Source organism: Colletotrichum chrysophilum (genome assembly GCF_026319265.1).
Source record: "Colletotrichum chrysophilum strain AFK26 chromosome Unknown scaffold_31, whole genome shotgun sequence".
Lineage (NCBI taxonomy): Eukaryota > Fungi > Ascomycota > Sordariomycetes > Glomerellales > Glomerellaceae > Colletotrichum > Colletotrichum chrysophilum.
Window position 1 is genome coordinate 183,919 of NW_026517318.1, and position 26,433 is coordinate 210,351.

The 26,433-nt window shown below is 53.3% G+C and overlaps 5 protein-coding genes across 5 annotated transcripts; 1 reads left to right on the plus strand and 4 right to left on the minus strand.

Moving 5' to 3' along the window:
• Positions 1-772: 772 nt before the first annotated feature.
• COL26b_004896 (uncharacterized protein) lies at positions 773-2,436 on the minus strand (the record flags this gene model as incomplete). Its single annotated transcript, XM_053177757.1, has 6 exons — positions 773-1,134; positions 1,182-1,251; positions 1,307-1,548; positions 1,615-1,694; positions 1,759-2,024; positions 2,170-2,436. The coding sequence occupies 6 exons, from the start codon at positions 2,434-2,436 to the stop codon at positions 773-775; spliced, it is 1,287 nt and encodes a 428-aa protein (XP_053038279.1).
• Positions 2,437-3,165: 729 nt separating this feature from the next.
• Positions 3,166-4,218, minus strand: COL26b_004897 (uncharacterized protein; the record flags this gene model as incomplete). The annotated part of the gene is made up of 1 exon (XM_053177758.1): positions 3,166-4,218. The coding sequence occupies one exon, from the start codon at positions 4,216-4,218 to the stop codon at positions 3,166-3,168; it is 1,053 nt and encodes a 350-aa protein (XP_053038280.1).
• Positions 4,219-13,033: 8,815 nt separating this feature from the next.
• On the plus strand, positions 13,034-13,552 carry COL26b_004898 (uncharacterized protein; the record flags this gene model as incomplete). Its single annotated transcript, XM_053177759.1, has 1 exon — positions 13,034-13,552. One exon carries the CDS (start codon positions 13,034-13,036, stop codon positions 13,550-13,552), a length of 519 nt encoding a protein of 172 aa, XP_053038281.1.
• A 302-nt stretch (positions 13,553-13,854) lies between these two features.
• Positions 13,855-16,632, minus strand: COL26b_004899 (uncharacterized protein; the record flags this gene model as incomplete). The annotated part of the gene is made up of 1 exon (XM_053177760.1): positions 13,855-16,632. One exon carries the CDS (start codon positions 16,630-16,632, stop codon positions 13,855-13,857), a length of 2,778 nt encoding a protein of 925 aa, XP_053038282.1.
• A 7,319-nt stretch (positions 16,633-23,951) lies between these two features.
• On the minus strand, positions 23,952-24,278 carry COL26b_004900 (uncharacterized protein; the record flags this gene model as incomplete). The annotated part of the gene is made up of 1 exon (XM_053177761.1): positions 23,952-24,278. The coding sequence occupies one exon, from the start codon at positions 24,276-24,278 to the stop codon at positions 23,952-23,954; it is 327 nt and encodes a 108-aa protein (XP_053038283.1).
• Positions 24,279-26,433: the final 2,155 nt, after the last annotated feature.

A 26,433-nucleotide genomic window follows, 5' to 3' on the forward strand; every position in this document is an offset into this window, starting at 1 on the left:
GCGTTCCGTGAACTGGGGAAGCCTGCACCGATATTACTGACATTGCAGACGCTCGCAACAGCCCCGGTTGAAGTCCAGGTGGTTGAGTCAGTCCCTTCGACGTGAGCGATGCGCTTATTTTGACGTTGTGCGAATGCCAAGCTTTGTAGATTGAAAGTCAAAATCTAGACCAAAACACGGGAGTGCGTGCTTGGCGTGGATCATGGGGACTAAGCTCGCGATAGTTGCGGCCCGAGATGCCACGACTCATGAGTCATTTAGTGGTTTGTGCGTGCCGGTGAGCTAGTTTCTTTACCGAAACTCAGAAACGAATGACCATTGAGAGATGAAGGACCTTTGAATACGAGTATTCTTGAGTAACAGTAACCATTGCTTCGTGAACAATGGTTAAGAAGGGGCTTCCAAGGCTATATGGGGCTCGAAATATTCAAGTCTACCCCTTTCAAGGAAGGTATTCAGAAGAAAATGACGATGACTGACTACTTTCCCGGTAAATCTCCACAGCGTTGAGTAGACATGAAGACATTTGGGTCTTGCTCGGGGATGCTGAGACTAGTGGGATACCGTCCGGACCTCACGGCAGCGGTGTAGTTGCCTACGGTCGGTCCCGACGGGCTTCATGGAAGATTCTCATATCACATCTCAAATGGCGGCTCGGAAGTCTCGGAATTGATTCATTTCGCACACGGACTTTAGTGTGACCGACCAAGCAGGCCCAAGGGTTTCTCCAGATACATGTAAAAGCTCGCAGCTAAATAATTGCCAGCAGAATTCAACATTCTCCCGTGGCACTTCCTCCCACGCAAGGAGTGCCGGTACACTCAAAGCCAAGCGGGTTCTCAGCGTGCCCACAGAGATAAGACGCCGCAGCTGTGCCATTGTCGAAGCGAAGGTCGACATCGAAGAGCCCAATGTTGGTGCATGGTGCCACAGCGCTGCACTGTAGACTCGCAACTCGGGAAGACTTCGTTGTGCCGGACATGCCGTTGACGGTGATGTCACGAATTTGGAACTGCGAGTTGGTGCAGTTGCCCACGCCGGGGGCGCCACTGAAGCGGGTGCACTGCGAGATAGCTACGGCGGCGCCACGCATACCCTTCACAGTCAGGTTGTTGAATGACATATCCGACGCAACTAGTGACAAGTCAGCTCTATTCACAGATCAGTGAGGAAATACGCACAGCCAAGACCACCACCGCCACCATTAGGAGGGTAGCCGTTCTGATCATCAGTCCATGTCTTGAAGTATACCTATAAGTCATGTTAGATGAGTTTTCTGGCGATGCGTTGTTATTTGGTGACTGACGGCATGAAGGGTGTTGTCGAAGTAGCAATCCTTGACGTTCAACCTCTCGATAGTCTCGAACTGGCCGTTGTATTGCCCAATGCTTCCCAACGCAATGCCCAGTCCGTTATAGAACTTCGAGTTTGTAATGCTGACATCGGTGCTGTTCGCCTTCAGTGAGATACTGTCATCTCCACTGTAGACTGTCCAGTTGTTGAACTTGATGTTCGATGATCGGATTGTGTCGGCTCCATCCGTGTTGGCTATGAGCACTTATTTAGAAATCATGTTCTTACCCATGACTGATCAATTCCCCCCTGATTACTTACAACTCTGATAGCGGTTGCCAGTGTTGTTGACGAGTATGCTGTCCAACTCGACGTTGTGAGAGTAGATGATGGACATAGTCCTGTCCAACATCAGTCACTTGAATACTCCGGCAGAGGCTGTCGCATCTCTGATGAAACACATACCACATCTGACTCCTAAGGAAATTGACCCCACGAACGACGGAGTTCTTCAGCCCATTGAGGGTGAGGGCGTGCGGCCGGCCGGGATAGTTGGACGTGTTGGGTTGCTGGCGAATCCACTGGTACCAATAGTCACCGTTGCCATCAAAAGTTCCCGTTCCGTGGCCATTAATTCGCACGTTGTTGCCGCCGAGGATGAAGGCCGTAGATTGGTTCTGGTAACCCACGTCCAGCGAATTTGCGAGCCAGTACGAGATGTTCGTACTCCACTGAAAGTTGCGACCGGGCTTGTGTCAGCAGTTGAACGAGACACGGAGAAATTGTCTTGCATGACGCTTCTTGGCACATCATCTACATTGTAGAGGATGCATAGACAGGAGAGGATTAATTGTGGCGCTCTGCTGTGCAACATACCAGAAGAGTGCCTAGGAGGTCAATTTCGACATCATCCAACCAGGTGACATTCATGACCGAGTTGACATAGTAAGTCGTGGGCTCGAAAATGACCTTCCCACGTCGACCGCATGTCTTGAAAGCATCAAGGATAGCGGGCGCGTCGTCGGTGGCATTGGTTCCGCTGGCCTTGACCGTGCATGTTTTCTTTCCAGCTCCATCAATCTGTTGCGCTGAGGCGAAGGCCACGAGGCCGTAGAGCACCCCGGCCGCCAGAATATGACGCATGACTGAGTTGATCGGAACAGTCTCTGTATCCTGGAAAGTTGTCGCACGAAAGACGGCTGAGAGTTGTCAAGCTGAAACCTATTGGATTGGTCGAAAACAAGCTTATCTGTTGACTCAGCTAAAGACGCAGGTGGCATCCCACCGGCATCTGGTCCCTGGTCGCGACGGTGCGGCGGATTGAATACTAAATCGACATCGTCAAATCGGTGTTTTCCCAGCCGAGTCAGTGCGGCAGAATGGTCACATTCTCGCCCGGTTGTCCTGCCCTTTGATATTGAATACGACTATTTGGGAAGTCAGAGTTGCATCGTGGTAAATTGTGCCTTCGGTGTCGTGGATTTCGCACGAATCATGAGCTGAGTAGTGGATGATCCCCATTTTCTAGACCCGGTCGTATCTGGTCGATCGGCTCGCCGCCGGGGATGCGGAGGCGAGGGATGCGGAGGCGAGGGATGCGGGGAAGATCGTGTTATATTTTGCTTCGGGACATGTGCGGGGAAGCGCAACCGGAGGAATGAGTTTAATCAAGATTGAATGACTCCTGTTCATTGTTCCGACCCAAGGAGACTCAGACTCAATCTGGGCTTGGAGCAGAAGAACTGACATCTCCATGCTAGCAGGTGAGATGTGTCGATGGTATAGCAGAAAGATAAGTCAATCATTCATTCAAGTCGAGAAAGTCCTAAACTGTATTCCAATTTCTCATCGAATCCCAATGTCCCTCATCCCTTACTGGCCAGCTGCATGCTGCTGTTCGTTCCGCTGTCTTTGAGCATCAAAGAGCCTCATTTGCATTCCCAAGTCTTGTTGGTACTGATCATGCTCTTGATCTCTCCGCGCAACGAACTCTTTGATTGCTTGAATGCCTTCATCCTTTTTCCAGGCTGGGGAGGGCCATCCGAACTTTCGATAAAGGTGTCGGATCCAAAGACCATCTTCATCTGTGTCCATTATCCATTTGTCAGGTGAGCGTGGCTCGCGTTGTTTTTCCATCTTCTCCGCATCATACGGATACTTCTCGTCGGTGAAACCCTCTGGCGGGTCAAAGCCTGGGATGAACATCAATTTGAAAGTCCTGAACTCCTCCTTTTTGCTCTCAAAGTAGTCTTCAACCGGCTCATCCTCTACCCCCGACGAGCATCTGATTATCTCTTCATACACACTACCAGTCAACGTGTCCAACATGAAAGTAACGCCGCCACTCTCGTAACCATATGCGATAGCTATCTTGTGCTTAGAGACTGGCTCCTCATACTCGAAGTAGTCTTCCATGCTTTTACCGGGATACTCATCGCCAGGCTTCCAAGCAGAGTAGTCGATGACGTTGCACTTGTAGTCGATGTTGTTGATATTGTCATGGTATTCAAGATTCTCGATGTACGGTAAATGGCGCAACACCTCGATGGCCAAGTCGGATTTCCCAAGGGAACGGAAGTTTTCATGGGTCATTTCCGGCCACCCGGTGGGTGGAGGCTGCTTGACAGCTCCCTCTGCAAGATGAAGAGAGGCGTGAAAGTCGTAGTAGTCGTAGAAGGGAGCGACCAGGCGGTTTCTCAGATTGGCCAAGACTATTTTCTCCTCCACATGACACAGTTCGCTGATTTCGCTGCTAGTCTGTCGCAGAGAAATGTAGGTCCAGTAATCCGGTACTTCACGGACTACTTTCAACTGAATTTCGCGTGGGAGATTGAGGAAGGGAAAAGAGTAGTAGCAGCATTCGCAGTCTGATTCGCAAGGCTCGTCATCGGCCTCGCCGCGAATTGATTCGCTGTTCCCAGACATGATGGTTTGGCGAGTAGAAAATGCGGTGAAGAATGGCCTCGAGCGAACAATGGAGAGAATGAAGCTTGACAAGGTCCTTGGTGGAGATGTTGGAAATATTTAAAGGGGGTTGGTTACAATCACTGTGCCGCTTACTGTAGGCGCTGTGGCGCTGCATGTCAGCTGCTGCCTAGCCTGCCCGCGCCCGACGTCTCGATACCACGTGCTTGGCGGTCAGTTGGCTGAAGCCGAGCAAGTCGCGCTTGATTGTTGACACATGAAACGGTCGCGAAATTCAAATTAAGTTGACGATGGCAGAAAGAACAATCAAGGCTTGGCAGTTCAGTGCCGCAGGCGCTGTGTTAAATGGAGAGAATTTCAGAATCATGCAACTAGGCTGTCAGATGCTATTCCATTCGAGACCCGAATACACTAATAAACTCTCATCAGTCTTCCAAAAATCCCAACCCACACTATGCGTCTTAAGCAAGTGGTCACCACAGGCCTGTTCGGTAGAAAAGAATCTGAAACAAGAGTTACAAATTCGAACTCCACAGCCTGGGCATAGAAGGTAATCTGCATCTACCACCTCGACTTCGCCGAGACAAGCCCAGCATATGTGTGGAGGTGGGCCCAGTCCAAGCCAGTACCTGTTCAATATGCAGCTGACACCAGGGTGGTCTGAGTGGCATCGACGACAGAAGCTCTGGTGACAATCGCTGCAGTCGAACCGTGGAGGCGAGTTTTCCAGTGACACTCTGTAGAGCTGAGTGCAGCCCGTTGTAGGACAGTGACGGAGATCATTCGGTCGACTAGAAATATAAGAGGAAAATGACGATGTCAACACATCTTGAAAGGCAAAAGATGAGAGAAGACGCTGCAATTCCGGCAGACTGAAAGTAGCTGAGCATGAACCAGCTTGCCCAGGACAGCGAAGAATGCTGATGCCGTCGCGGGATTTGATGCAACGACAAAAGTCTTCGAAGCAGTCAGCACAGAAGGAGTGCTGGCAGCTCGTGATCAAAAGCGCCTCTCCGTGATTGTGGCAAAGCCCACAGATAGAGCGATCCCCATTGGCTTGAGATCCCTTGTCTGATATGAAAGGCTTTCGTCGTTGTGAAAGCGGACCATCGGCAAGAGTACGCAGTGCGGATCGACATTTGTCAACCTTTGAATTCGTGCCGTACAATCTGATCTCCTTCGATATCGGGAATCGTCGAATAGCTACCCCAGTGCGGCATTCAAGGTTCTTAATGTCCTGGTGCTGAAGACCAAGAACTCTTTCCTGAATTATAGAGTCATCGTCCCCCATGCCTAGAGTATGCCCTTCAAGAATCGTATCAATTCTTTTCTTGGTCTCGGCCATCAATTCCTGACTTTTGCTGCTCAGAATCAAAACTAGAAACTCTTCCTCTTCTTGATGACTGCAAGGAGAGTGAACGTCAAACTGGACGCCGTTCTTGTCGGATGAGAAGGAACGTTGCATCGACTGGAAATCCTCCCATACAGCTCCCAGCACTTTCTGAGACAATCGGTAAGTGGCAGTGTAAAGATTGACCAAATCAAACCTGTCTGCCGAGGTGAAGCTCTTTCCGCTGTCGTCGTATGGCGGCATGAACCAGCAAAGCCACGCAATTGCTTGTCTTGCGTCTGCTTCATTCTTGAACCTGACTGCGCCTTCATATCTTCCTGTCGTCTTGAGAAGCTTCGAGGTAAGCTCCGTTTCCAGGGTTCCAAATCTCTTCAGGCTTGATTCAAGCCATCCCCTTGCGGATGGGTCGTCTGTCAAATCAATTTTCGTGTCTTCCATTTCAAGGTCGTCTGGCAACTTGTCGTGAGGCATGCTTTTCAGGACGTCTTGAGCAGAAGCCTCCACTGGCACCAAGAGTCGAACAATGTACATGTCCGGCATTCGGTGTAGTGTCATCGGCGGGACAAGAGGAATGCCGAAGTGGGGGGATCCCATAGACACTTTTTCTCCCAAGACTTTGTAGTCGCCTTCATTGAACCGCTTGGCACAGTCGATGGCAAGGGATCTCGTGCGGAACCTGAGTTGAACGTTTCGCATAGGCCTTGGCCAATTGACAATAACCGTTCGGCTGCTGATATGATGCGAAAAGCCGCCGGGCTCCCTTGGTCCTCGAGGATTCCAGGCAAACACGGTCAACTTCGAGAGATCAATATCTTTCATATCGGGCCGATCGTCCGCGTGTAGTTTGCCATGGATTATTTTAGGCAGCTCTGGGTTGTCCGTGTGCACGACTGCAAAACTTGACATCTCATGTGTGTATCTATGAGCGTCGTCGGGGGCTTTCTGAATGCGATTTGCCGGTATGCGAATGTCAAAACGGCTGAGAAGTTCGGACACGAACTCAGGTGTGCTCTTCGGCGGGAGACGTCCGATCTTCACTGCAAGTAGTTCTTGCTGGATAACAACTTTCATCACTGCTGCTCCCGGCCCAAATGTCACCCAAGCGCCGGGGACTTCTCGTGTAATCTCGATCTCGGTTGCATTTACCTGTTTCCGATTAGCCATCCAATTCTTGATACATGGCTGGGACTAAGTATGACTTGCCTTTGATTCCCTTAGATCAGAACCTGTGAGCCTAGTGTCTCGATCGGCATCTTTTGCGTGCGACAATGGACAATTCTTGCCCCCCAAGCAGTTTCCTCTTGCATCAGATGCACAGGGAATATCCTTGAGAGGGCTTCTGAGATTTTGACCCCTTTCCACATTGGAAGTTGTAGACGATTGAGACTTCGGCTGCTTTGGGGCCGCCTCAACCTTCGGATTGGATTTGGGAGTTCTTCCCACTATGCTCATCATGGGTTTTTGCGACTTTGGCTTCTTCTTGGCGACTTCCGCCTTTGTGATGACGGGAACAAACGGCTTTGACTGAGGATTGAGTCGAGACTTATTTCCTAAGGTTTCCACGCGCAACGAAGCATCAGGATCACATTTCACGTCGATCTTGCTGTTGATCGAAGTCGCTAGGAGTGCACAAGGGACCGTTTTAGCGTTCAAACGACTATTTCTTCCCAGATTGTCGACGCGATGGGGAACATTAGGAACATATTCCAAATAAATTTCATCGCTCGATACGACATAGGGCGAGGCGTTCTTGTCACAGACTTGACAGGGAGATTTCGACAAATCTGACTGAAGCTCCCGGCGCAGTTAAGAAATGAGAATTATTTCGAAAGTGAATGAGGACAACAGCTGTTGCAGTTGCTCAAGCTGGAACAACGCGCCACACGAACCCCCTTCAGCCGGGCAGGTGAGGATACCACCGTTCGTGTGACCAAAGTTCGATAGGCAATAGCTCTCGAAGCATGCGAGGCAAAAGAAATGCCCAGAGTTCGCCGAGATGGGATCTTCTGCTTTTCTCAGGCAAATCGAACAGCGATCTTTCGTGCTCTGGGGCACACGCTTTCGCTGTGATAATATGGTTTCAGCCGTTTTACAAAGACGTGACGGTCCAAGAATTTCGACAGTCTTTGGTGTCGAGAGCGTGTTGAACATGACCGATTCAGACCCGATGGCATCTGAGATTGCCTCAAACCCACCAGTCAGAATCCAGGTCAGACTCTGATCATCAAGTTTAATCGACTTGACTGATGGATGATTCAGCGGCATTCCCACATCTTTCCATGCCTTTTGAGCGTTCTTGACCTTTTCAGGGCTTCCGTACACCCGCAATGTCTTCTGCGATGGGACACACTGAAAGACAACTCCGTATTTTTGCTCTAGGGGACTCATGAGCTGGGGGGCAGCAGCCGTGTTCCCTAGGAACGGATTCCAGACGGCCTGGCCAATTGGCGACTTCAAGATCTCGCCTTTCAAGACCCCATCGAGGAATCTTTTGACAGATGAATAAGCGGGGCTGTCAAGACTGCGCAAAGTGAGAATGATAAAGTGGTTTGTCGATGGATAGTGCGCAAAGTCAACGTGTCGACTCTCGTGGGAAAAGGCACTTTGGACGGCCTTCACTGTCTCCCAAACAGCAGAGAACACTCTAGCACTCACTCTGTAGGTCGCAGAGTACATCTTGCTGGTGTCGTGATAACCTGGTAGGTCGGGCGTATGATTGAGCTGGCGGCGAAGGTTATCATTTGCCATAGAGCCTGTGCCAGGGCAGACTAAGACGTCAAAGTCTCTCAGTAGAATACCTCTGATTGCGGGATAGTTGACTTGATGGATCTTTTCCATGAGATCGGTAGCGGAGTCGATGTCTGGCTGGAGCTCATAGGCTTTCATAATGTCGACAGTGATTGACTTCGATCCCTGGGTGGATGGGAAGGCATCAGCCCAGTGTTGATCTGATGGCAAAACAATTCTCTCCACGACCGGACCCTGGCCAAAGGTGACCCTAGCCAAGGGAAACTCGCGAATTATGGTTTTCTTCCTAGTAGTACTCTTGACGCGCGCTAGAAAAGTCAAAAGCGCGTCAGAGAACGGCACCACTCACGATAGCGATCTTGGGGGCGACAATGACATCATCGGGGACCGTGTGCGACAACGGGCATTCAGTGCTGACCTCACACCTTCCCAGTGTAAAGGCGCCGCACGCGACCTTATCGAAGCCGCCTGCGGCAGTTGATTTGGCGGTGCTTTCTCCAGCTTCGACAGCCTGTTCGTGACGAAAGATGCATCGATTACCTCGAAAGCGCCACTCTTGGTTTGTATGGTCGTAAGGGTTGGGCACAGGGTCACGAGGCACGGCATCATCGTCCTCATTATACTCCCAAGGTTTGGGTTTCCGGATAAACATGATCAACCGAGCTAGTCGAGTCCTCAAATCCAGTTCTGGTTGAGTGTGAGAGGCAGAGAGAGAGGGTCGATTGATTGATGATGAACCTGATGCTGTGTAGGGCAAAGATAATAGCAAAGTGCTTCCACACGCTCCTGGAGACAGCTAGGCCAAGTTCTTGTGTGCATGTCTTAGTGACAAATCAGGGCCAAAAAGCGCTTGTCGATGAATCTTTCTTTTTCTGCGCATGTGCATATCGCTTGTGCTTGCATTGACGCTGAAGGCCAACCATTCTGGAGCAATGAGAGATCGCGATCAGGCCACTGGTGATTTGCCGCAAACCGATGTTACAGTACATAGTACTGGTTGGCGCTGAAAGGGGCCGGGTGGCTCTAAACACCGACGAACAGAATCTGTTGAGTTATCGACGAGACAACAACATGATCGATTGTATAATTAGAGTCTCGCAACTACATCTGGAAGCTAACAACCGCGACGACGGATATTTCAAGAAGCGGGTGCTTGATAAAGCTATTGGTGTTGAGCATAAATATGCCCCAACGCTTTTCAGCCTTCCAACCTTAACACCATGCTACTCTCTCGCTGTACCCTGAATCTCACTCGAAAAGAAGGGCGTCGAAGTACTATATAAGCGATGATTGTGATTCCTGCTCCTTTGAGTGACAGCCGACGATTGAGAGCGTGCAATAATGTGTGGAAACTAGGGATTGATGTTACAGACGATTGTACCTTTTAGACAGTATTGCACTCAAAGACATGATATGTGTAGCTGACATAACGTCATAACAATATTTTCAGTGTCTACAATGATGGTCCAAGTTCTCATCCAGTAAAACGTTTGATATTACAGTTCCTGTGAAGCATACGTTACATACCCATCTGAAGTCAGGCTTGAACTGCGAGACGCAACATGACTCTCATCTCCTGTTTGGGATGCCATGGAAACGACACCCTCCGAGTATGATGGAGAGGCTAGACTTCGGGCTTCAGAGGTTTTACTCGCATCTCCTCTGTTGTCAGAATCTCGAGCTCGAACAGGCGTGAAGAGCCCAGTCAGGGCATTAGTCTCCCTTGACAAATTGGCTCCCTGCGGGTTTACGATATCCACAAGCCAAATGGTTGGCCCGTAAGCTTCTGATTGCGTGACTTTGACCGTGAAAGTATCACATGTGTGTTTGTGGCGAGTCTTCGGCATCATGTACGCGAAGTCCTCCAAACTTACAGATGGCGGCATATAGTGGAGTTGAGTTATCATTCCGAGCACCTTGAGATCGCCTTCATCGAGCTTGTTCGGGTCGAATAGAAATTGCAAGGTCAGTGCTATATCAGGCAGCGACTTTCCTTCCAGTATCACAATTTTTATGCTTCCTCGGCCGTTGTGTACAAAGTTCATGTCGTTCTCTGGCCCGATGATGTCTGGTATCCCGTAGCGACGTCTGTGATGTTCGAAGTACTCGGGGGCGATGCTGTATCCGCGAGGTATTGTCCGAATCATGCAGCCATTCTCCTCAAACCAGGGCGCCCCCCTCCTCTCATAGCTGCCGCGAAAGTATACGAAGGGCTTGCATATATTGTCGACAGCCCACACGTTTCTCGGAGCCGTCAAAGTCGCATGCGAAGCTCGATAGAAAGAATTGGCGTCTTCAGAAGCCAAATCCACCAGCGCAGGCTTGCAAAGAGGTATTGCGATACAGTTGAAAGGATCTTTCAATCTGCGACACCTCAAAGGTGCAAGGAGGTACATCATACCTCTGTTCGTACTGTCTTGCAAACGCGCTGCTCCAGGAGGCAAAGATTTGCCATGGTCCTGATTTAACGATAGGTGGGGTAATTGATACGGTCCTGGCTGTAACATTTGTTGAAGTAGTGGAGTTGGAATGGTGACCCCATTGCCTCCAGATGATAGGAGCCCTGGGATATTCATCGTTTTAAACGGCAGAATGTCTCCGGCATTCCTAAACCAAGACGGATTCCCAGCAAGGAGAGGAGAGGTCCATCCGTGGGAGGGTATTTTTGGTGGCTCCCCCACCTGTGTATAACCCCATGCGAAAATAGATTGGTCGTCAATCTCGTGTATAATGGCTTGTTGCAGTCGTGCGAATGCTCGCTCGCCCTCGCCATAGATCAGTGGCATATTAATGCCGAAAATGCCGAGCAAACAGTACGCAATGTCCTCGAGACGAGTAGTTCGTCTCCTGGAAGCCCAGGACATTCGCTCAGCCACGCTCGAATCAACCAAACGGTTGGACTTGATGCTTCCCCCACTAATTACCGCATGCCTAATGCCGGTCACCTCTGCAATCAGGAACGAAAACCCTGATCGAGAACCCAGAAGTTTCCAGTCAGACGAATAAAAGTCGAGGTGCTTCGGTGCCAGAAGCTCTTGCAGAGTCCACCCACGTGTAAACCAGCGAGTTTCAGCCAGTACTTTCGGTATTTCGCCTTCTGAACTCGGATAAGGAACGTCCGAGAGATAAGCTATGCAGATGACTGCGTTTTGGTAGAACCTGAACATGGAGTTGATCGCCTCGGAGAGCTCAGCGCTGCTAGACTTGTCGATACAGCAGGTATCAATCCAAATCCAATCATGCCCCAAAGACCTTGCTAAGTCGCAAGAGCTCCGGACCTTGGACCATCCTGCTTTTGGGACGGCTGGGTTGCTAATATCCGCGAAGAGTACCTCTTCCTCGCTCCACGTATGGGAGAGGATTGCGTACGGGGGAGCCTTCCCAACGAAGTCGGTGAGCTGAAGCGTCGTAGTGTTCAGCAGTCGCATGGTGAGCGATGCAAATTGTCGTCAACCCTTATTCGTGTTCTCTGAAATAAGAGATGATGCAGATGGGAAGTTGAGCATTGCACTCGACGAGGCTGCGGCATTATCAAAGGTGGGGGCGGTTGCCTGACCAAACCCCGTAAGCGCCGAGAAATCTGGTTGCAAACTACTACTAGGGTATATGTGATGTCAGCAAATCGGTGCGCCAATTGAAAGAAACGAACGTCCTCTCTCTAGTGAAATTCAACGCGCGACGCTCATGTGTAGAATTGATCGCACTGTACGGAGGTGTCGCAATATTATGACTTCGCTTTAGACCAGGAACCTTGAACAATCGTCATCGAGAGAATTTTCCCGATGAATTTCTCGAAGCAAATGACTAGAGAAGTGCGTAGGGAAACTAGACACTTGCCTTTTCCTTAGCAGACGTTTGATAAGAGAGAGGGAGGGGTGGGTGGGAGAAAGACACGAGTTGAGAGAAAAGGGGCGAGGTAGAGAGAATAAGAGAGTGTAGAGAATAACACAGAGAGGAGATTATGTAAGTATTGCGTAAAGATCAAATGACTACGAGATAAATCTATCTAAAGCAATTTGTGAATGGTTTACATGAGGCAGAAGTCCACTGGTAGAGGTTTACTCAAGTAAGCCCCCTGCCTAGACTGTGTAGATTAGAGCCAAACTATCTTGAAGCAGGGCATCTCCCATTAAGCAAACTAACAGATGTTTGAAAGACTTCTGGATCATCAAATGCCTTTTTCCCTTCCTGAAAAACGACTTGAACTCCATCCAGAATCTTCTTCCTAAAGCAAGTTTACAGAAACCCCATCCTAACCACAACCAAAGCCAACCCGACACGACGTCAACCAGCTCCTCCCACTCCTAAAGCTCTAGCCACCAAACGCCCCAAGCTCCCTCCCACCTTCCCGCGCACCCCACAACCTTAAGCCCACCCAGCCGGTACGCACAGACCAGCCCAGCACCCAAGCACCCGGCACTAGCACCAACACGGCCCCCCGCGGGCCGCCGCTGGACCCGCCAGCCAGGCAATGACATCAACACGAGACCTCCGAAAAATGGCCATCTCAGACACGGGCGGCGCGCCACCAGACTCTGCCAACTAAACCGTGTCACGAGCAGACCTAAAATTCCTTCATCCCAAGAATCTGACATTCTCTCACCACATCTTCTCCAGATCTGCAATCTCACAATTTCACAAAAAGCCCACCTGCTCCACAACCTCAATCCTAACCCTCACTCCCCCTTACAACCAAAACCCCCAACAACAACAGCCATGACAATCCCAACCCCATACTACCACCTCTTCACCCTCCTCGACCCCCTAATCGCCCTCTGGGGCACCTCCCTCTTCCTCCTCTCCCCCAAAACCGTCACATCCTCCTACCTGCCCCCCTCCCACAACCCAATCGACCCTTCCATCGCCCACCCGGCCGCCGCCCTCTCCATCTCCACGCCCTCCCTCGCCGCCTCGCTCCGCGAGTACTCCCTGCCCCTCCACGCCCAGATCGCCGGCCACCTCCTCTCCAACGCGCTCCTCTCCGCCGTCCTCTTGCGCTCAACAACAGACCTGAAGGTGTGGCGCGTCTACCAGCTCTCGCTCTTCCTCGTCGACGCGTTCCTGCTGTACGGCACGTTTGCGTCGTATGCGCTGCAGGGAAGGCTGAACCCGTTCACGACATGGCGGGTGGAGGATTGGGGCGCGGTGACAATCACGATGCTGGCGGGCGTGACGAGGCTTGCGTTCCTGGTAGGGGTGGGATTTCCGAAGCAGCAGAGGGCCAAGAGGGCGTGAGCTGATGCGGAAGATGAAAAACCAAGACATACAAAAGGAGTATACGGTGACAGCGTTGGGTGCTTTTATTGAGAGTCAAATGAACAGGGTATCACCTTATCCAGTCTATCCTCGGCCATACCAGCCGTCACTCCCAATGATTCCAAACATGATACCCAAATATGTCAAGTCAAACTCGCAGCTATGACAAAGTCCTTCTCTATGCAAACCGACAATGAAAAAAACCTCTACACCAACCACATTGTACAAACATCTCTCTCATAAATCATCATGGAAGCTTGATCTCCTTGTCGCAAACCAAATTATCGAAGACCGAATACACCCTTCTCCACAATAAAGCGAACCGGCTTTCTTGCTCGACGGCGGATGCTCAGCGCGTGCGGACGTCCTCCGAGACCGACATGGTTCGTCGTCGGTTTCGGGCTCGGCAGCGGTAGCGGTACTTGACCGGGAGACAAGCCGTTGCCGCCACGCTCGTCAAATCCCCACCTCATCACACCTCCGCTGCGGATCCAGTGTTCGAGGTTCCTGCACTGACTGACATCAACCCACTGTATCCTGCTGCAGCCCTCGAGTAGGTTCTCCACGCCAGCACCGGTGACACGGACGCAGCCGCGGACTGAGATACCCTCGAGCTCGTTGAGATGAAGAGCTACAGACTGTAGACTGGCATCGGAGACGGCGCTGCCGCAAAAGGCGAGGCGAAGCTCGCGGAGGTTCGGCAGGCCGAGAGCCACAACTTCTGTGGCGGTGTCTGAAAGTGCACAACAGAAGGAGAGGTCCAGGTGTGTAAGGTTCTTGGCAGCGCCAACCAGAGCGACGATGGCGTTGTCGGAGAGATAGGTACAGTCGGCCAAGCACAAATGCGACAGGTTCAGGAACCGGAAGGGCGCCCATGACTGAAAACCGGCGTCTGTAATGGATGTGCACCGTGTAAGCGACAGAGACTCTATGCGGTTGGATGCATGAGCCGCCATGTGTGCCATTGACCTATCAGTGATGTGCTTGCAATATGATAGGTTGAGATGCTTCAATTTGGGGCAGCCAATTATCGTCCCTGGCTTCGGGATGTTGGCTGGCCGTGGCGCTTGTTGGGCCACGACGGCCTTCGGAGGCTTCGCCTTTGCGTTGGAGCTGGAGATGACGACCTGTTTGCTGGCCGGCGGTGGTGGTGGGGGCTCAGGAACAACCCAGCCAACAACACGCGCAAGTAGGTTGTCGCCAACCTTGCGGCAGTTACTCCAATCAACCTCCTCGAGGTCCTTTGCATTTTCGGCCATGTCCAGGATCTGGTTAGCAGAGACATCCCAAACAGACCGCATTCTCCACCGCTTCACGTTACGGCCGCAACTCTCCCAAAGACAACGGAATCCATCGTCGGTGATGTGGAAGCAGTTGCTAATGTCAATGGTCTCGGGCCGCGTTCCTACAAAGGGGCCGATCGAGGTTTTGATGGCCAAATCGGTGACTCGTCTGTTGTACTCTGATAAATCCAAGTCCAGGCACACCTCGGGATGTGTCGTAAGGAGCTTGCGCCAATGACTAGAGATGAGGCGTGCACGCATGAGCTCGGCGATATCCAAAAACCGGAAAACAGCGACGAGCATGTCGTCGGGTAGCGCAGGGGTTTGCGCCGGATGCGGTCGCCGAGGGAGCGTTCGAGCTCGCTTAACAGGCACCTGGACCTCCGAGTCGGGAGGTGACTGGGGCACGGAGAAACGAAGGGGTGTTGAGTCGAGCTGGTGTACCCGGAAGCCGTTCACCCCTGTAGGCGACGACGTATCGGATTGCGGGGTAGGAGGGGCCAGGGAGTTGCGTCGCCTATTTCGCATATTCTCCATGTCCACGCTCAAAAACGGATCGGGGTCCTTCGGCTCCATTGTATCGTCGTCTTTTGTAGGAGATGCCGGTTTGGATGGGGTTGTAAAGGCGATGTGGGGAAGAGCCTTTGGCGTCGTCGGGGTAGGAGGGTCTGACTTGCTGGTCCTTTCTCTAGGGTCCGCGTCCGCCATCTCAACATCATCGTCCGACTTTTTGTATCTCTTCCGTGCCGTCTCTTCCACCTGCGACTTGATATCCGGCGGGCATCGGCTCCATAGTTTACCCAATGCATCCCCCGGGATCATTAAACATTCAACAGTCGTAATTGCCCTAACAGTGGCCGTGCGCCCCTCTGACAGACCAAGACTTGCCACCTCTCCAAAGTATTGGCCAGCTTTCAATCTCGGACGGATGTACGACGCCCGCGTTAGCTTCTTGAACGGTTCGTGGGGGCTAGGTGCCTCGTGTATGACTTCAGCTTCGCCTCGAACGATGAAGAAGATCTCATTGCCAGCGGAGCCTTGTTGGATGATGTCCGTGAAAGGTGCATATGTCTTCGGCTGAGCGCTCAAGCCGAGGAAGTGCAGGATGTCTGGGGGTAATGTCGAGAAAAGCGGGAGCTCCTTCAGGGTTTTGCGTACGTTAACGAAACCGCTTCCGAGCGCGCTCCCGGCTGCAGGATCCTCAATGGCTCCTGGACTAGGCGACTTTCGCTTTTTCGAGTTGACGACCGTTCCCTCCTTGATTGTGCCAACTTCGCCTGTCGAAACTTCACCCGGCGCCGGCTCCCGCAGCCCGTTAATGTGCGAAGAGGGGCTTTTCAAAGGCTGGCCACCTTCTTGTCGTTTCTTCTTGAGAATGTTTAATCGTTCTTGGGCTTCCTGGCGAATTGCCTTTTCCATGTCGGGGAACTTTGGCAACTCGGCCTGGAGATCCTCCTTCTTAAGGACCACGAGAAGACATTTTGTCCTAGCAATGATGGTTGCCGTGCGGGGGATATTCATAAGCACTCCAATCTCACCAAAGAAGGCACCGGGTTTGAGTTCGGCATAGATGGCCTCGCCATCTCGGGAAGTAACTGCCACAACACCTCGCACCAACCAGTACATTGCCCGAGCGTCATCGCCTTCTGTGAGGATGTGGTCCTGTGCTGCATGAACCTGCGGTCGCATATGATTACCGATCGCAGCCAGGAACTCTTCTGGTGCGGAGACAAACAGAGGGAACGATCTGATGCGGTCGACCAGATCAAGCGGCATATCCCGGATGGTCGAGGCGGTCAATGGAGATGGGCGCATGGGCCGGGTAGGGTTCGAGTCTGAATTGAAGGACCTGAGAAGGGAAAGGGAGTCAGGCAGCCCGCCTGGACCAGCGGCACCAGCGCCATGAGCCAGAGCCCGGTAGGGCGATGGTGATGTCGGGGAGCGATTCCGCCTCATGGTCCGGGAGGGATGCCGCGTGCGTGGTCGTGTCGACGCCAGGTTTCCGGTGTGCCTTGCCGGCTAAGCTCTCCACCCCAGTGGCAGGGCAGAGGGCCAAAGCTTTTAACAGGGCTTCGCCAATGCCCACCCAAGCTGTCGCCTGTGCTTCTCGAGGCGTTCGGAGGGAGAAGTCCTCCTTGCCCGTGTGCGGTGTCGTCGCTGGTTTGTAGTTGTTCTAGTTCACAGTCGTCGATTGGACCCCGGAAATGACGTTCGTTGCCGCTGCGGGACGGTTTGAAGGTGTGTTCTGCGAACGAGGGATGTCGATATTTACAGAAGGCGTCGTGATACCCGAGGAATTATGTACGTTTCGTTTGGGGCGTTTATTGTTTCTTCTCGCGGCGGTGGGGGAGCACACGTCGGGCGTGGCTTGCGGCGGGGCGTTTGGAAGCTCTAGATCTGAGGGTCGGGGATGTTGACGACACAGAGTGTCGCAGATCCTATCACACGAGACCGCTGCTCGGAGGGAGGATTTTTCGACAGCGATTGACTGAAAAGTCGGACTGACGACGTCTTCTTGGTGGCGGCAAAAGTACCACGGGCTCGTTGCATGGAGGCAGCGACGGAGGAGTCGTGGGCACTGGGCGTCGGATTCGCGGAGAGCTTGTAGGAGCGGCGTGGTTCCGTCTACGGAAAAGAGGCAAGACACTGTTAGTTTGCGATGCCGTGAAGCAACCGGACGAGGCCATTCGGGGCTCACCAAAATGTATGGCGAAGAGCCAGAAGTCGTTTCTCGGTGTATGCTTCCTTTATCAATGGAGCAGAGCTGCCGTCGCGTGTGTTTCGGCTGGCCGCAATGAGCGGAAAAGGAATGGCGAAGGCGGTGGCACGAAAGCTGCTGGGGTGGCTGTCGCGGAGTCGGAGGCGACAAACAGAGGCGGCGGAAGCGGACGGTGTCGACCACAACGCAAGCCGTTTTCGAGGCGATGGTGGACAAGCAATTGGAGCTGGAGATAGTCCAGCTGCGATGGGACAGGATGATGGAGAAGAAGGGAAGAAGCCGTGACGGAGGAAGAGGCGGTCGTGACTGGGAAGGGAACTGGCCTGGGGCGACCGGGACGAGGAAGGTGGTGGTTGTAGGGTAGTGGTGGTGGAGGAGGACTGCAGTGTGCTGGTGGTGGGACGTGAGCGCAGTGGGCGGGCGTGGACGTGGGCGTGGGCGTGGGACTCTGGACGTGGGACGGGGACGTGGGGAAAGATTCCTTCACGTTTCTCGCAAGCACAGGGTGCAGGAGCAGGAGGCACTGGAAGTGCAAGTGCGGCAGGTGCAGTGCAGGTGCGTCGCAAGGGCAGGGACTAGTAAAGTTCTAGAAGAGGAGACCCAGCGACGCCTACCAGGTAGACAGCGGGAGCAGTACCGGGCAGGTACAGTCCAGAGTACCTACCTTACTACGTGACTACCTAACCCGGTACGGGCACTGCCTGCCCTGCCTGCCTTCCATTGTTACTAAGAACTGAAGGAGCGATTGCCAGAGAAGCAAGAACAGCCGCCAGAAACAGAAGCAGGGACGCAATGGAGGTGGAGATGCCACCTGCCCTGCCTTGCCAGTTGCCGTAGGCTAATGAAGTAGGCAAGAGGTACCAGAAGGCGTGCAAAACAGATAGCAGGTACGAGAGCCTTGCTAAGGAAACCGCCAACGGGAGGCCCTGCAAGCTTGACAGCCCAAGGGGTCACCTCCCTCCTGTCTCTCTTGCCCTTTCCCTTTTCCTTTTCCCACTCATACACCTTCCAACCTTCCAGCGTACCTACCACGCGCACTGCACCTGCGCCAGCACCACGACAATGACGCTTGGATAGTGGGGCTCGGCCGACGGGGAAGGTACCGACAACGTACCGGGCTACGGTGCACGGACACAGGGGAAGCCTGTCTCAGGGGTTGCGAGCGCGTCACTGGCAGGGAAAAGGGACCTGCGAGTGACTGAAAGCCAAAGCTTAAACTGCCAGCGAGGAGGGCGACTTGCCCTTGGGCTTCAAACCCCTCCTCTTCCTCAGCCTCGTGGTGGTGGTGGTAATGGCGGTGGTGGTGGCGGCCGGTGAGAGATGAAGTTCTCGATTCTGGTACCACCTTTGGTAGCGGCTACTAAAAAAATCCTAAGGGCCGTAAAATGCTTCTTCGTCGGCATCATGGAATCCAATCAGGGTAGCGGGGAGAAAGGAGCTTACCTATTCTTGCAAGTATTTTGCCTCTATTGTTTGGTAGTGTCTGGCTGCCTTTCACGTACGTACGTATTACCACATTTCCACGTCCCAAACCCTGGATGCGTTCCCAGCCGGGGGCCCCCAGGGCTTGCGAGGGACATGCGACAGACAAACTGCAGCAACACCAACTCCATGCCGCGTACGGAGCACAGCAGACTGGGTGGTGTCAAACACATGGTACCGCTGCTGCTGCTGGTGGAGGGCAGGCGATGCACCTTCGAAGCTTGCCAGACGGTGACGCTCGTCGGCCGCCATCATTTGCGTAGCGAGCCAACCTTTACTTTGCTAGCCAGGAAGTCTACTGCGGTGCGAGGCTCCGGAGGCGAGGAGACGATCGCGATGAACTGCGCACAAATGGTGGTATCCGCCGAGCATTTCATCCAGATTGCGAGGCTCAAGTCGGCCAGGTCACCAGACTTTCAGCCCAACCTCGTGAGACGTTAGTCTAGGGCTGGCTGATGGCGACAGCAAACAGTAAGATGCGACTTGAATCTGCGCACTGCTCCGGTCGCCGGTGTGACGTGCGAGCATGAATAAGGTAGCGCAAGCTAGGCCACCAGGGCGTGTCCAGAACCGCCGCAACCTTCCCGTCTGCTGCTAGACTGGCCGCTGGACCCCTAGCTAGAGGCAGCTTGAGGGAGCTAATGGCAGGGGAGCCGGAGAAAAACAAATCAAACGGGTGATTAGCCGTCCGTTTCTTTGTTCTCTGCGGCTTCTGGACGCGGCTTCCACGCTGGCTTCCATTTCGACTTCGACTTCCATATCGAATTGTTCCAAACAGTTTCGATCGAGCCTTCGGTCTGGATCCAACCGCCTCTCTGTGCCCATGTCGACCTCCGCCACTCCGCCCGGCCGTACGGTATCAAAAGTTCAAAACTCACCTTTGACTTTCCTCCCACAGGTTCATCTGCTTCCCATCCCACGTCCCACATCTCAAATCGCACACTCATGCGATCTGCAGCGGTGGGCGGGCGACGACTGGAGCTTCTAGAAGCCTGCACACTGGCAGTGGCGCCCATTGCCGAGCGCTGCCGACTCTTGCCACGGCACATGGTAAACTCACATCGTCAGGGTGAGGGCAATGTGAAGACGTAGAAGCAGAGTGGAAGCCAGAATTGGACCGCATACTTTTTCATCTGGTGGCCACGGGTTGGGCTTTGAGACGAAAGGCAAATCAAGTTGTGCGACCCTAGCGATTTGACCCAAGCAACGCTCGCATCATTTGGGCGTGGTCTGTAGACGGCCGAGGGCGGACGAGACAGACTGGAAAGAAGAGGAGCGTGCAGCGGCGAATAACGAAAACGATGGCAACGGCGACAATCTGCACATCTGTGAGCGTTTGGTACCAGAAAAAGAATTCCCCCATCTCCCCTGTGCCTGGATAAGCATTTGTCTCCCTCATCTCCCCAAGGCGCTTCAGGAACCAGCCATCAACCAGACTCCAGTCTGAGGTCACCTCTCCTCGTCTTTCCCAGGTAAGCCCAGTCCGCAGAGGCCGGGACCAGAAGGGCATGTGTGAGTGGAGCGCCATCTCACCCTGTGTCTCAGACTCGCAGGCTGGGGCCCCTGGCTCATCGGGGCCGAAAGAGCGAGCACGGGGCACGAAACGATCCCGAAAGGCGACGGTCCATTGAAGCGGCCAGTCCACAGCGGATGGAGGAGAGGGTGCACCCGGCTAACCATGTCGCTGCTGGCGATGAAGCTGGGGGATGGTGGCCCAGGGGAGGGGCAAGGCACCGGCTGATGGGAGGGAGGGATGCGTGGAAGGGCCGTGGAAGGGCCATGGAAGCCCTCTAGAAGGCGGAAGGAACTGGAAAGACGGAGGAATAGCTGTGCCGCCTATCGCTGCAGCCCGCTGACCTAAAACGTTCGACGGGCGAGTTGAGTTAGGTTGATGAAGGGCAACCCATTCCCTACACCTCAGATAGGTAGCTTTCGAAACCACATGCAAGGAAGAGTTCGCGGCATCGAGATTTCGGTAGTTGGCCAAAGAGGGAAAGTTGCAAATTGCGTCTTGTTTTGCATTGCAGTCCGGCAATTGCCATGTGGTCTCATGGGAAGGGCCTGCCTTTTTTGCAGATTGCCGGCGAGGACAAGGACAATGAAGGAAGATCCAATGGAAGGGGCGTTTGGTGGTGGGTTGCTCGCGACTGCCACATGGCCACGCGATCCTTCCCAATGATAAGTTGCCTCCAATAGTTAAGAAGAGGAGGCAGGCGCACACCCATCCATTACTGGCTTCCCAGGATAAGGTACTTTGGATATGGCAAGAGAAGGAGAGATACGTAGTGTGAAGAGGAAAGAAGTAAATGACTGTACTAAGGATAGCAGAAAGCAGCCACGCACCGTTGAACCTTCCACTGGACGACACGCTGCAATCTGCCTTCCATCCCACCACGCCTCAATCTGCGCTGGTGCGGGTCTTGGCAAAACGCTCTTGCCCCGGCCGTTGTCAGGTTCTTTCTTTGTTCTTTCCTCCCGTCAACGTATGCAGCCGCACCCGCGCCGCTGATGCACCTGCCCGCCCGTATCCTCGGGCTGCGTTTTCTTTTCTTTTTGTCTCGTCTTTTCTTTCTTTGCTTCCTTTTTTTTCCTGTCAGAAGCGCGTCCCCTACACCCACACACACGAAAACCATACCCACACGCCCCGGCTCGAATTGGTCTTCCAACATCACGGCCGGCCCGAAAAGCCAAACGTTGAGGCCCCGAAGGCTTTGACGAGCTTCGTATTCCCCAAGTCCGACTGTTTCGCTTCCAATCTGCCAATAATCGACCTCGGTTTGCCTTTGGACCCAACCTAAGGTCTTCGACATGATTCATCTCTCATCGCTTGCCCTCATACATCAGCTAATGTAACACCGTAGCCACGCGGCTCTGTGGCCACACTTTTCAGAGTGGACGAACTTGAGGCAGCGATCAAGTCGCTGGAATCTGTTCTCAGCCCAATGGTCGGATCACCTGCTGCTCCCAGAGACGCAAACACCACAAAGAATCTTTACTTAGACTTCTACGTGGTGAAACACATCTCCCATCCCCTTGGAACGCGACCAGGAACACCTTTTGGGCACCAACTGCAGTAGAATCATGAACGACGGACGCAGCTTCCAACCACACGCGACTGCTCGCATAAACCGACGGGACACTTTGGGCAACATGCACCCTTTTCCTCGTGGCGGCATAACTGGCCGTCGGTCACCGGTCGAACACCGCAATCCGATAATTCCACCGCGGACCGGTGCAGCTCTCACACACGCCACCCAGCTCCCGCAATCTAACCGCCGTCGCGATTTTTTATCCTTTCCACCACGTGTCGACGAGATTCTAACATCCTTCTAGAAGCCGCACAGAACACTTCACGAGACTTCACACTCAACGCTTCGCTCAGGGTCGCACCATGCACTGTCCCTGACCGCTGTCACTTTCGTTTCCCTATAGGTGCCAAGCCCTAACAATAGTGTCGGCCGTCAACCGGACACTACCAAGTGCACGCTGGCTTTTGAGCTCTCGGGCATGGGACTTGATCGATCATTCTAGCTCCAGTATCATGAACCCCGCAGCCGCCATGGGAGCCAGCAACGAGAGCAACCTTTCATGAATGGGGCATCCCTGACCTTCACGTGCCGGCTACGATGTCGAATCGCAGCAATCCTGACCGCACTCGCACGTTGACCTCAATCTCATCGACATATCGGCGGTGCAGTGTTTCAAGATTCCGTTTGCGCGGCCCATGCTCCCTTCCCGTACTCGGTACCCGCTCAATCCGACGAAGTTAGAGCTGAAGCGCATATTATTGAGGACATTTTTTGGTATATCAACATTCGTCTGCAACGTTCTGGCCGGGCTGTCGTGCTGGTCAGCCCAGGACTGACCTGCTCCATCGATGTTCCCAGTACGGACCGGCTGACACCTGGCACACGAGCCTTTGAGAAAGACTTCTTGGTGACAAACTCATCGTGGATTCGTCCGCCGCGTCCCATTGTCATCTCTACATCTTCATCTTCGACAGTGTTTTCTGAGACCAGCAAACTCAAGGTCTAGGAAGCGTGCCGGCTTTCCTGCCCGGGCAGCTAGGCCTTCTGCTCGGTCGGAGAGGCTGGCTGGACTGAAGCCCCCGATGAGCTGGCGCTTTTCTATGGTTAGCTTTCGACTGTGAGGTTGTAGCCAGTTTCACCATCAGTACGATTACGAGCTTGAGAAAAAACCACTTTCTCCCACGAAGGTTCACTTGCAACTGGGAAAATTGCATGACAACCAATTGTTGCACGTGTTGAATTAAAGATTAATAAACTGGCAGCTGCTCGACATCCCCACCCCAATTTTACTGTCAGCTTGGTTTGACGATTATCTTGAATAGCCGCGGCAACGTGCCGCCACGTTTGCACCAACGAACTGCAGGCCTGGGTATGCTTGAACCCCTATGGTGCTGGCTGTTGATGCACAGCAAAGTTATCTTCCGTCATGGTTTGGCCTCTCTTGCTTCTCTCTGCAACCTCACGCGACCGGCTGGCTGTGGTCCAAAAGGGGCAGTTGTTTCGACACGTCCGTCGCGGTATACGCGCATCCCACGGGCGCGAATCCTTGAGCCCGTTGTCGGTCTCTAGTCATGGCCCGCCGGAGGGTTAGGTACACCCTGGACCACCTCTGCCCGTGGCTTGCCCGAGGTTGCATTGCCGACACCGCGATACCATCCAGTCGGATGATTCGTTGTGTCTCGACGCGACGGCTGGGGCCCACAATGACGAGGTCGTCTTCCGGAGCGAATCTCCACGGCGATGGTCCCCGTCGATAACCAGGGTCGTAGACCGGTGCACCGGCCCAGGCCCCACCCAGTAGTCCGATGTGGATACCAGGGGCCGGAGTGGTGATCGTCGCCGGGAAAGTGTCCCAGGGCTCCATTTCAGATGCCACAGAGACCTTGTGTGCAGTCAAGACCCTTCCCAGTATTGCAGCAGATGGAGCCGTTGGCGCAGAAGCACGCTCGGCCATCCTTTGGCATTTCCTGCTCATTGAAAATCGCCTTGAGCGAGGCAGTGAGTTCCTCCGAGTCGATCGCGGAAGCTTGCGCTTTGCTGGCTGATGGCTTTGTCGGCACTGGTGTAGCGGCAGCTTCGACCGCAGAGCTTCCACTGCCTTCGACGGCGATGGGGTGTTGTTCAGTATCCACGGGCATGGCCAGTGCAGTGACAGCCAGCATGGCGACAGAGATGGGAGCTGTGACCTTCATGTTGATGGTTGTGGTTTGTTGTTATCGGGAGAGGGTATGTTGCGGAGCGTGTGCTAATGTCGGATACAGAGGAAGAGGTTGTGATTTATGTCTGAGATTGTTGCAATGGATCGTGATGAGAGCAGTTGCGACAAGCCGAAGTGTTATAGACTTGCGAGCGAACGGTCGTCCGGACGAAGAGCCGGACTTGGTCGTGTTCTTGAACGAATTTGACTTGCATGCAGCAAAGAATGGCCAAGGATCTAACGAGCGCCGTTGGGGGTTGGCGGGAATCACCAGGGGCCACCTAAACAGCCACAAACCGAAGCGTGAAACGAGTGCTGCACACAAAGACGGGAAGGAAAAAGAAAGGTCGGTTGGTGCAGGCGACTTTTCTACTTCTGGTTCTTGGGTCGTCGAAGGAGGATCTTATGTTCAATTAATATGCACTCGTACGGCTATGGATAGACAGCACGCGAGCAACCAACGCGCCCCCTCTCCCGACGATCCTGGCAAATTGCCATCCACAACACGGGGTCCGAATCAGGAATCAAGGAAGAAAGGGATTCTGCAGGACTGGTCTTACTGATGATGTTACGTCGCATCCGGCGCGAAAAAAAAAAAATAAGAAAAGCAGCAGGCGACGCAGAGCAAAAACATCCGAAGCCTAAGAAAACGAGACGACAGGTGTTGGGGGTGGGAGGGGGCCCGGCTCGGTCGTTCGTTTGATGCTGCGACCCGTGCGGGGCGGAGGCGCGATAATGGGGCCGTTAAACCACCCCCCAAGGGAAGGTAGCTCGGGCGCTACCTAAGCTTACACTTTGGAGATTCATGCAGGTTCACTGTCCGATGGCCCTTTCGTCGCAGCGCTGTTGGCGCTATTGGAAGATCATTGAGCGGGCATTACAGAGAGAGGCACAGAGGGCGGAGTTGGGGGTTGGGGGTTAGGGGGGACAGCCCCGATGCAGAACAGGGCCTTGTTGGTGCTGTGCAGATCAGCCCCGGCAAGGTCCAAGGCACAATTCGACAGTGGTTCGAGTCAGTCCTGCGGAGAGAGTGAAGTCATTGTGGTTTTCCCCGCGGACAAAAGGTGCGATGGGAATTGATGCAGAGGAAGTTGGACGCCAGACCTAGCAAAGTGTGGTTCCAAGTCTCAAACTCGAAAGATTTGCGTTGGAGGCTGAAGAAAGAATGTTAAAGCCCACTTCCCGCCCTGGAACCGTCGTGGACCGAGGGCGATCATGTGTCGCAACAGCGGCACTCCCAAACAGAACGGCTTCACAACCGGCGGGCGGAGTGGTCCAGTGGTGTTGGTGCTGGTGCTGGTGCTGGCTGGGTTACAGTCGAACTGGGCGCCGTAACGCTGATTTTAGCTCGTGTGGAGTGCAGCAGCGCCCTTTGCCGTTTGTGGGTTTGACGCGGGAATGACGTTGAAGATCGCGAAGATTGGGCCTGGCGTGGCGACCATTGGCTTAGTCTTTTGCAACGCCAGACGGCCAAAGTTGCTGAGTCGACTACGGGATGGGGTTTCTTAGTGGATGGTTCCTGGTGTTCGGAGGGTGGTCTGCCGCCGTGATAGGGCCGAGTTTAAAATTTGCAATTGCAGTGGGTGGTATTATTGGTTGTTCATGGCTGCTGGCAGGTTTGCGACTCGTCCGATGTGTCTTTTTTCTTTCGTTAACCAGTTACTTTTTTTGCTTGGTGGTTCGTGATTACTGACGAGCCGGCCGGCGTAATTTGCGCCCATTACACCGGACCACCGAGATTACTGCGCGACGGGAATCTACAGAAAAAAGGATCGGTCGGCACACCTTGGGACGGTTGAGATGAGGCAGGATCAATTCCAAGAAGCCGTTGAGCCGTCCGGACTGAAGCTGCTTCGGGGCGCTCGAATGGGATAGCAGGGCGCTTTTGCGACACTGGTGGCTTTTCTTTACACGGCATGTCAAGGGTGGCTTTCATCCTGCTTAGGTCTGTCTAGGCTTTCCGAGGTTAGGACGGGGTGACAGGTGTTCTAGGCGTGGGTTAGGCTCAGAAGGTGGCGGTGCTATGGTTCAGGTGGTTGTTGGAGATTTGAAGGGGGGGAGAGAAAGGACTTTTGTGGTGATTTGTGTTCGCGATGGTTTTGGTTTGGAATTGTGAGTTTTTTTATGTTGGTGGCTGATGAGTGTGACGA